General features: G+C 35.6%; 1 protein-coding gene across 1 annotated transcript; it reads right to left on the reverse strand.

Annotated features, from left to right (window-relative positions):
- Window positions 1-6,638: 6,638 nt before the first annotated feature.
- Window positions 6,639-9,019, reverse strand: LOC104111648 (protein trichome birefringence-like 3). The gene is made up of 6 exons (XM_009621392.3): window positions 8,712-9,019; window positions 8,372-8,609; window positions 8,038-8,209; window positions 7,607-7,806; window positions 7,368-7,526; window positions 6,639-7,147 (listed from the first exon to the last, which is right to left on the reverse strand). Exons 1-6 carry the CDS (start codon window positions 8,893-8,895, stop codon window positions 6,814-6,816), a joined length of 1,287 nt encoding a protein of 428 aa, XP_009619687.1. The 5' UTR covers window positions 8,896-9,019; the 3' UTR covers window positions 6,639-6,813.
- Window positions 9,020-10,441: the final 1,422 nt, after the last annotated feature.

Below are 10,441 nucleotides of genomic sequence, written 5' to 3' on the forward strand. Positions count from 1 at the left end.
TCTAGGCGGGGCAGTGTAATGAGAACAACAAGAGTAGTTTATTAATAGATTAAAATCCTATAGTCATGATATTTAGATGAGCAAAGTATTAAAGACATGTATTATTAGATCTTATAGGCATGCTTTCTAATAATTAATCAAGGCTTTTGGTTCCTATAGCATAATGTCTAAGAGTGCACAGTGGTAGACATGAAATCAAGTATAGCGATTACTAACATGCTTGAGATAGTGTACGAGTATTAGACAAGTTAGGTGAAGTGTGTGCGATTCCTATAGACATGGTTCCTATTAGTGTGCACAAATAGGGCAAGATAGACGTAATAGCAAATAGAACACATAGACCCTATATGCATGTTTTCTACCCACTCATGCAAGTATTAGAGTACCCCAGTCCTTTTTACTAATCTCCCACATCGTTTGTTACAAATTATTAAAGAATTTATTGTATAATTACAGGTACAAATATGAATACACAATAACCCAGTAACAATTGGGCCTTCAGATAGGTTTAGAATTCTACGTGGACTACAGGCCCAGACTCCAAGTGCAAACAGTGTTCTTCAAACTTCCAATACCAAAGCAGGCCCAGCATACCAGGCCCAGACGAATAATTTCTTACCCAAAGTATGTTAAGCTCGGCTATACAGATGATACTGCACACCGAGTTAATTGAATAACTCTAAAAATTAAAACACTCAGTCCTTAAGTTGTGACCAACAAACACTTCTAACCAAGACTTATAGATAAGGTCATATAAACACATATGCGGCAAGGTTTGTGGTTGTAACTCCAGAAACAGAGTTTAAGGCAACATGGCTATTTCAAATAAAGTTCCAGAACAAAGCCTGGTCAAAACCATCCTAAGGAGCCTTAAGCAGAGGTTTGAACATGGAGTTCTAATAGTGTCATGGGCAAGCCTAATGAGATGTAGACTTAACATGGAAACTTCAACATAAGAACCTAATGAGAACAACTAATTTGCAGAGCTTAACATATGGGACAGGTAAACAAACTAAGTTTATCAATAAGTGAGCATTCAGATGAAAACAGGTTGATTTTCAGGCAGGTCAAGTAAGCAGGCATCGTATAAAGAAGAGTAAGCAAGACATGGATTGAAATCATCCTAGGAGTCTCAAACAATAGGTGAGCACAAAGCATCAAAGCAAAGAATGAGTCTGCTTTGGTATTGCAACAACATTAGCACATATAGTTCATATGATCACAAGTTGGTTTCGGGGAATAGCAGGTATACATAGAAGATTTGGCATAGGTTCTAGGCATGTATTAATTTCCTAAAAGAGTCACATTCAAAACAACAATAGTCTTGAATAGTCAATTAAGCTTAAACATGGAGACAAGCATTCAAGCAACTTTGTTATCTACAATAGGCAAGCATTGAGGCCAATAAGGTCAAGGAAAAGCTTGCTAGGCTAAATATTCATGTAATGTCATCCCATAGTTGCAGCAAAACAACAGGTGATGGGTAAGGAATTCGACAAGAAGAAAAACACTTCTAAACAGACATAGCTTCCCAGAAGTCCAAACAACATTCGATGAATATTAATCAGGTTTAGTTGCAAGCCCAGTAACATCATGTATCACTTAGCAAAAGTCAGAATTAGAGCAGGTTTGAGATAGCATGATATAAAACACCTAGAGAAATGCACACAATCAGAAAGTAATAAAATTACGAGAGTATAGGGTACTAACCAGTTGCAAACAAACTAAACAAAAAATGAAGAACTCAAAAAGCTAAAGAATAGTTGTGATTATTGAAGACTAGTAAAACCCCAACTCCCTAGTGCTTCAGAGTTCACATGAGCCTCGAAATGGACCCCGAGCAGTGCTTGCACTGGAGGAAGGTGAACAGAATTCGGTGGCCTTGACTTTCAGCCGGCCAAGAGCTCAATTTCAAAATAGTATAGAATAAGTGAGAGTGAGAGAATAGTTCTTAAGGTGATTAAGGTCTGTCCAAAGGAAAAATTATGGATGGGTTATATAGTGGTAGAAATCGAACAAGCAAACACGGAAAATAATTAATCAAACACAAATAAGGAAATAGAATCAATCAAGTTTAAGCAGGAATAAGGAAAGTCACATGCATAGCCTATTCCGAATCAAAATAGGTAAAAAAAATCGGACAAACCCTAGTTTGACAAATGGTCAAAATTATCCAAGAATCTCGGTGAATCAGACCCATACGACCCTGTTGAGAGCGTATACAGACAGATTTTCTTCTGAATCTTGTAGGTTGAGGATGATTGCAATCGATTCAGAGAGGTAATACTTGCCAAAATCGGGCAAGTACTAAGTAACACCACAAGTGTATGAATGATAACGAGATAGTGCAAATAAGGTAAGCAAATCATGAAAGAATTTCATGATTTAGCCGAGTTTTGAGAGGATTTGGGAGGAGGCGGATAGGGTTTCATAATAAATAATTAAAATTTATTTTTATGCATAATATTGAGCAATTACGAAAAAGTTAATTTTTATGTTATAAAGCAAAGAAAGTTGATGCAAGTAGTTACCCAAATACTGAATGATCAACAAATTACATACTATGAGCCAGAAGAAATTGCAGAAGTGTTTGTGAACTTCTAAAGACAACTATTAGGCAATGTTGGAGGTCTTAGAATTCTGGCTTATGAGGATTTTTTTGAAGAATGTACATACACTTATAGCGGGGTTGGGATTAGCTTCATTACCTAGGGATATTTTATGGAGGTGTTTGGGATTAGCGGTGTTTTGGTAATGTACATTAGGGTGATTAAGGACATGTAAGATGGAGCTAAGATTCGGGTGAGGACTGTGGAAGGTGACCCGAATTATTTTCTAGTTGACATGGGGTTGCATCAAGGATCAATTCTTAGGCCATTTTTATTTGCCCTGGCAATGGATGTGTTGATGCGGCACATTCAAGGAGAGGTGTCATGGTGTATGTTATTTGCAGATGACATAGTGCTGATTGATGAGATGCATTGTGAGGTTAATGCTAGGCTAGAGGTGTGATGACAGACCCTGGAGTCTAAAGGTTTTAAGTTGAGCAGGGCGAAGACAGAGTACTTGGAGTGTAAATTTAGTGTTGGAGCTCATGAAGCAGAAGTGGACGTGAAGCTGGATACACAAGTCATCCCCATGAGAGATAGTTTCAAATATCTTGGGTCTGTGATACAGGGTAACGGGTAGATCGACGAGGATGCCGCACACCGTATTGGAGTGGGATGAATGAAATAGAGGCTCGCTTCTGCTATTTTGTGTGACAAGAATGTGTCACCTAGACTTAAGAGCAAGTTTTATAAAGTGGTAGTTAGACCGGCCATGTTGTTTGGAGCCGAGTGTTGGCCAGTCAAGAAATCTCATGTCCAGAAGTTGAAAGTAGCGGAAATAAGGATGTTGAAATGGATGTGTGGCTATACTAGGAAAGATAAGATTAATAACAAGTATATTAGGGACAAGGTAGGTGTGACTCATATAGAAGATAAGTTATGGGAATCGAGGTTGAGATGGTTCGGACATGTGAAGAGGAGATATCTTGATGTCCCGGTTAGGAGGTGTGGGAGGTTGACCATGGCGGGTTAGATGAGGGGGTAGAGGGAAGCCTAAGAAGTACTGGGGTGAGGTGATTAGGTAGGATATGGCAGTACTTCAGCTTATCGAGGGCATGACCCTCGATAAGAGGGTGTGCCCTCGATAAGAGGGTGTGGAGGTCGAAAATTAGGGTTGTGGGTTGACAAGCAGTCTAGAGTTTCGTCTAGGCATCCCAATAGTGTTAGTACTAGTCCTGTATTTTGCTATTCTTAGCCCCTTGCTATTTCACATTGTGTCATTATTTCCAGCACGATTGGCTTGATTTTTATAATGTCGTATTCTTAGATATCTGTTATTACATGTATCTCCATTTGTGCCCATGTCTAATTACCTTGTTGTTGCCACTATCTGTTTATTACTTCATTTTCACTTCTTTTGAACCGAGGGTCTTTCGAAAACAGCTTCTCTACCATCATAAAGTAGAGGTAACGTCTGCATATATTTTATCCTCCCCAGACCCCACTTGTAGGATTTCACTTGGCTTGTTGTTGTTGTTATAGCTTGATTGATGCCACGTGTCCATATAAAAATTTAATGGTGTGATTATATTTGTTCTCCTCTCCCATCTAAGACTGATTTTCTCTTTTCAAACAAATAAGGTATAGAACTCAACACATAGTAATGAAAAGCTCGCCTAACAAATTATTTTTCTCTTAATTCTAAACTCAATTCAGTAGACAAATCTCAAATCTGTAACTTCTTTTTATTTCAGTTCAACAAGCTTTCGAAATGGGTAAACAAGGCTTCATCTGTATTTAAAAGAAAAAAGAAAACAAAAGACAATTTTTATTATGAGTCAAGCAAAAAGAAAACAAATCTTGTGTTTATCTTCTTTTAGTTTGGATATCTCATTTTCGCAATACATATGCTAGTGTGAAAAAATTGAAAAGGTTATAAAGAAAATTAGGAGGTCTCGCCATTGACAACCTCCGTACTGTGATGGAACTGGAAACGAGGTGAAGGAAAGTAATGTATTTAATTATTTCAACTAAATGCTCTTTGCAAAAAGCAAAACAAATACCCAATTAAAGCTAGAGATAGAAATGGAAGAGCAATCAAGTTTGTTGGATAAGCAGGATTCTATATTTATTTAATTTTTTTTTGGAAAAAGAAAACCAGCCTTAGATAGGGGATGAGACCATTAAATTTTCATATGGACATGTGGCATCAATCAAGCTGTGTATTGAAAATTACTGGAGCATTAAGTAATGGAGCTAATCCCAGCCCCTTACAGTGGAGGAACAATTACTACTAATACAAAGTTATTCTGAAAGGGAGGTTAAAGATGCAATGTGCAAATTATGTAGCAACAAAAGTCCAGGCCTGATGGGTTTGGTCAGTTCAGACCAATTTCTTGTTATAATGTGGTGTACAAATGCATTTCAAAGATGTTGAGCAAGAATCTAAAAAAGATACTCCATCCTTAGCAGTAGATACTCAAGCAGCTTTGTCAAGGGAAGATCATTAGTGCACAATGTCCTGGTGTGGCATGACCTTCTGAGGCACTACAACGGGAAGAAAACCTCGAGATATATGATGAAAATAGACTTGAGAAAAGCTTATGACATGGTGAGGTGGGATTTCACCGAAGACATGTTGAATGAGTATAGTTTCCCCAAGAAATTTACTCACTTGGTTATGACTTGTATCATTTTCTTTGAAAGTTAATGGAGTAGGGTATGACTACCTTGAAGGTAGAAGGGGCCGGGGATCCAATATCCCCTCTCTTATTTGTAATGGTTATGGAGTATTTGAGTAGAGTACTAATTAAATAAGATGTCTCATCAATTGAAACTAACACATCTTATATTTGCGGACGAATTGATGATATTTTGCAAAGGGAATGCAGCTTCTGTCAAGCGGGTAATAGAAGCACTCCAACACTTGAGTGAAACAAATAGCAAATCTAGACAAATCAAATACATTCATAGCACGGGTTGATGAGACTACAAAGGCTGAATTACTCTCGAGATTCTTTTGATTTGTGGGTAATGAAGTAATATGGGGTCCAACAATCTTGGACCATATAATAGTATTTTGGCAAATAGTAGCCATCTTCTGGGTTTCAGTCCTATGTACTTGTTTGATAATGGTGACATTTTGCTAGAGACGAGCACGGGCATGGCTGTATGCAAGAAACAGGAGATAATATTGATGCCAACTCCTGTCCATAACAAAATTGAAGTAGGTGAGATTGATGCAGAGACCCTGATTTCGCCCTATCGTTCTCGAGGTATAAGGTTAATTAGTTTTTTTTTTGTCCTTTTTAGTGAAATTATTTTGTTTTGTCAATGCTCTAAGCAAATTTTTAGTTGTTTTTGCAACATTAAATGATGACACATGGGTTAAATAAGAGTATATACTCTTTTAGACGCTAGCTAAAGAAAGTGCCGTCTATGTTCCCAGCTTTAGCTTGATAACACACCAGGTGTAACATTTGAATATAAAATTTAACCGTCCATAACGAAATTGAACTAGGTGAGATTTATGCAAAGACCCTGATTTTGCCCTGTCGTTCTCGAGGTAGAGGTTAATTAGTTTTTTTTTGTCCTTTTTTTAGTGAAATTATTTAGTTTTGTCACTGTTTTAAGCAAATTTTTAGTTATTTTTGCAACATTAAATGATGCTATGGGTTAGATAAGAGTATATAGTAATTTTCGATTCTAACAGTTTAATTTGTCTATTTATACAGAATTGTCTAATATATCTCTATAGTCTTTCCAAGTCTTCTTCTTGTCCTAATTTGCTTACATTGTTGTTCTTATTCTCTTCTTTATCTTTGTATGTGAAGCTTCTTTTATTGTCATTTCAACTGAATATATGAGGTCAATTAAATGGTACCTTTTAGACGTTAGCTAAAGAAAGTGCACTCTATGTTCGCAGCTTTACCTTGATAACACACCGGGTGTAACATTTGGGTATAGAATTTAACCATTTCCTTCTCTTGAAGTGATGGAATATTAGTCGCACCTAAAAGAAAAAGAAGAAATAGAAGGTGCATATTAGTTGTTCAAGAATAGGGACATTGAGTTTTCGGTCCATTAGACTTAGGATTAATCAGATCAAATGTATAAGAGATTGAAGTTGCAGTTTTCCAAATTGATTCAATGTACTTACAAGAATATTCAAAAAAAGAATTGCAACTGAAAGGAGAAAACAATGTATGCTTTTCTAACATGAGAGTTTTTACATTTTTTTCTTTTGTCTCTCCATATTGGTGGGCTACAAATATGCGAAAAGCATTCTATTCCAAGTATCAGGAACTCCAGGCAAACACCAATGTATACAATCTGCAAAATGCAATGGATCTGCTTTCTGTTTATCAGTTAACAATTTGCCTCCTAATTCACCATATACTGATGCATGTCCATCAATTCTGTGCTCAGATAATTGTGTGATGTTAAGAACAGTAACAGGAACTTTCATTCTCCCTATTACACCAGCCACTGCTTTCATCATCTCGATGTTAGAACCGACTCCCCAATGCCCCTTCTTCATCACTGGTCTTGTCTCGTTGAAACACTTTATACCTTTCATGTTCCCCCAATCTTCATTTCTGCAAAATTGACACATGTTTTGGAATAATAATGCTGCTGTGAGTTTTGAGTTCAAACAAGTTGTAATTTAACACGTTATAGTTGGTTGTCTGGTATATTTTTTAAGGTAACGACTTCCACTTATCAGGGATAGTTACATTTTCTTATCTTTTAGGTGATCTGATAGTGTAAAAATTACTATCGAAGTTAAACTCTTTCAAGAAATACTTCAGCGACTACCTTTGGTGCGTAGGGGACATGGTAGTAAAGAACACTCTTGTTTTGTTAGTATCAATAGTTGAATCAATCCAATTTGCCCATGTTCTCAATGCCAGTTTGTAAGATACTGCTGTATCAAATTCTTCGTATCCTTCTTCTCCATTTGCAAACTCTCCCCATCTGCATTTAATTTATTCAAACATTTTGCAACATCAAGTAGAAAAAACTTGTTTTGTTTAAACTTTTGAATATATACTTACAGTGCCTTAGCCTTAAGGCCACTCATCCACCAAACATAAGTATTGAAAACAAGGACATCTACTCCTAACCACTGTTTGGCACGTTCACTGATTGAATCCACTTTGATTATTCTCTGCTTTGGATCAGCTTTTATATGAATATCTGTGTTAGACTCCACTAGGAATGGTGCCCAGTAGAACTCAATTGTGGCATTATATTCCTGAACAATGTGAGGACAAGTTTAGCTGCAGATTACGAACAATGTGAGAATGTATAGATTTTTATACTATCAGGTTAACTTTTAGCTGCAATTGCATGTAACTCTTCATAGTATATCGAAAATAGAATAATAACATGTTAAAAACAGTTAAATTGTAAAAATTCTTCACACTATCAGTGAAACTCTGTTCTTGAAAAAGCATAGAGTTTTCTTGACTTGATGATTGATTACCTTAGCTGTGAAGGCAAAGTGAACACGACCTTGTTTCATAGACTTCTGGCCTTCTGGGATCACAGATTGAACCAAACACACAAAAGATTCCCACATATTTCTCTGTATTGAGTCCCCAACAAACATTATCCTCTTTCCTTGAATCTTTCTCAGGGCAATCTTAGGATCAAACCTGAATTTTATTGTCAAGAATTTAGTTTAACATGTTCTGTAGCAAAAATTGAGATAGCAAGTAATGGCATTGACAGTCTATATATTTGTTTCATTTGCATGGAAATTTCCCTGTGTACAAACAGAGGATTGAAAATGACATTTTTTAAGAAAACTTGCTAACCTTGGCAAGATGCAATCATCAGGCTGCCATTCCCAGTGAAGATAATCCGAATCGTTTCGACCATTCTTAGTACAAGAATATTGTCTGTCAACATATGGACAAGTTCTATCTGTGTACAATGGCTTAATTGAAGTATTGAACACCCATTTTCCATTATTCAGGCTGCATTCCTCAGGATCAAACTCGAACCTATCGTCTGTTGGATTATCTAGTGGACTGCTCTTCAATTCTCTATCACCTATTAAGCCAAGGAAAATGAAATTTTAACATGTCAAAAAAAAAAAAAAATATTAAGATAGTGCATTTTAGATTGAAAACAATAAAGAAACTGCAGGTGCACCTGTATGATGTTTTTTAAACTTTGCAACATTTCGTCTAGGACAAGATTTAATCCCAAAAAGAGAGCCAGAAGAAAAAGTGCTAATCCTTTCAGTGTACAATAAAGCAACAAATGCTAATGTACAGAAAATTCCTGTAATTACAGGCAAAGATAGCTTTCCTTTAGCATATTTTGCCCATCCCATGTTGAAAAGTATGAGTGGATATGGGCTTACAATGGAAAATAGAGGTAAAAAGCTTAATTGAGAAAATAAAGTAAAAGCTATTTACTTTAAGAAGGCTTAATGAAAGTGCACCAGAATGACGAGGACATGAAATAAGTTTTTGGTAGACTTCAGCTTTAATAAGATTTTGAGTAGGAGTGAAGTTTAAGTCATGTATGGTTGGACATTATATTTTTTATAGTAAGTTGGCAAAGGATTCCCAATATTTTGTGCTTTCTTATGAGTCATGTGTGTGTTAAAATAATTGTAGTAATGAAAAAACTATTATAATAAAAGTACACCCACTGCTGTGTAACTTTCAGACAAAACCAACTTTGAGTGATCAGTAGGTGAGGAAAGGTTTTTGCTGTAGTAATGTCATTTTTAGATGTCTAAGTCTCTATCTTCCTGTCTCATGACTTGCATTTACAGTCACTAGCACATTAACAATTCTTTCTGCTATAATAGGTTCAACTTATTTATCAAACACTTACGTCATTTGGGATCTGCTATACCTGTATTTTGTACATGCCACTAGAGAATATTCATGGACAATGACATTCACAGAGATACTTTAAGGTATATATTTCTGCCAATCTGCGTGATATATATATATATATATATATATATATATATATATATATATATATATATATATATCAATCAATAGTCATTTATCTCGAAACGCCGAGCAGCTTTCATGCATGCACCTCAATTATTCCACCGGATATCTGCACCTCAATTATTCTACCGATTATCTGCACCTCGATTATTCCACTAGATATCTGTTATCTCTCTCCAACACCGGTACTAAATAAATTTGTGCACCTTACTTGTGTGACTCATTTTCAGACCTCATATTACATTTTCATATATTTTTCCTTGTCCTATTTTATGTGGTTTTGTTTGACTGAGCATGTAGATAGTACTATAAATTATCTTATCAAGGATAAAATGAGATTTTTGAAGTTAAATTGTTATAAGTCATCTCACCAAAAGATAAAATGAAAGTTTTAAAGTTAACTTACTTGTAAATATAAAAAAGTATTATTATTATTATTATTTCTTTTGAAATATACTAAAAAGAAAAATTAATATAGGGAGTATTAGGTAGACTATGCTTGCAATTGGACCTAAAGATTGAAGGTCACTCAATAAAGAAACAAGTGAGATGCAGATATCAATTATGTAAAGAGCTAACTATCAAATATCAATCAAGAAGTTGTGTCCAATTAGGTTCTGATAAGCTTAATCAGACAAGCTTCTTCTGACTGGCAAATTATGCTGTTTTTTTCTGTAGAATGTTAATTAATGAGTAAGTAGCTAGTCATTTGTTAAAGACGTTCGGATATTTAACAGATTTAAGCTAGCACTATTTCCTAATCTGAGAATCAGTCCTATCATTCTCAATTCATTTGACTTTTTTTTCAATATATAGCCATTCTAATCAAAGCCTCTTCCAACTACACCTGCGATTATTCATTTGAACCAACCCTGATGATCTGGACACAACAACCATAGCACGATG

This window comes from Nicotiana tomentosiformis, chromosome 7, assembly GCF_000390325.3.
Source record: "Nicotiana tomentosiformis chromosome 7, ASM39032v3, whole genome shotgun sequence".
NCBI lineage: Eukaryota > Viridiplantae > Streptophyta > Magnoliopsida > Solanales > Solanaceae > Nicotiana > Nicotiana tomentosiformis.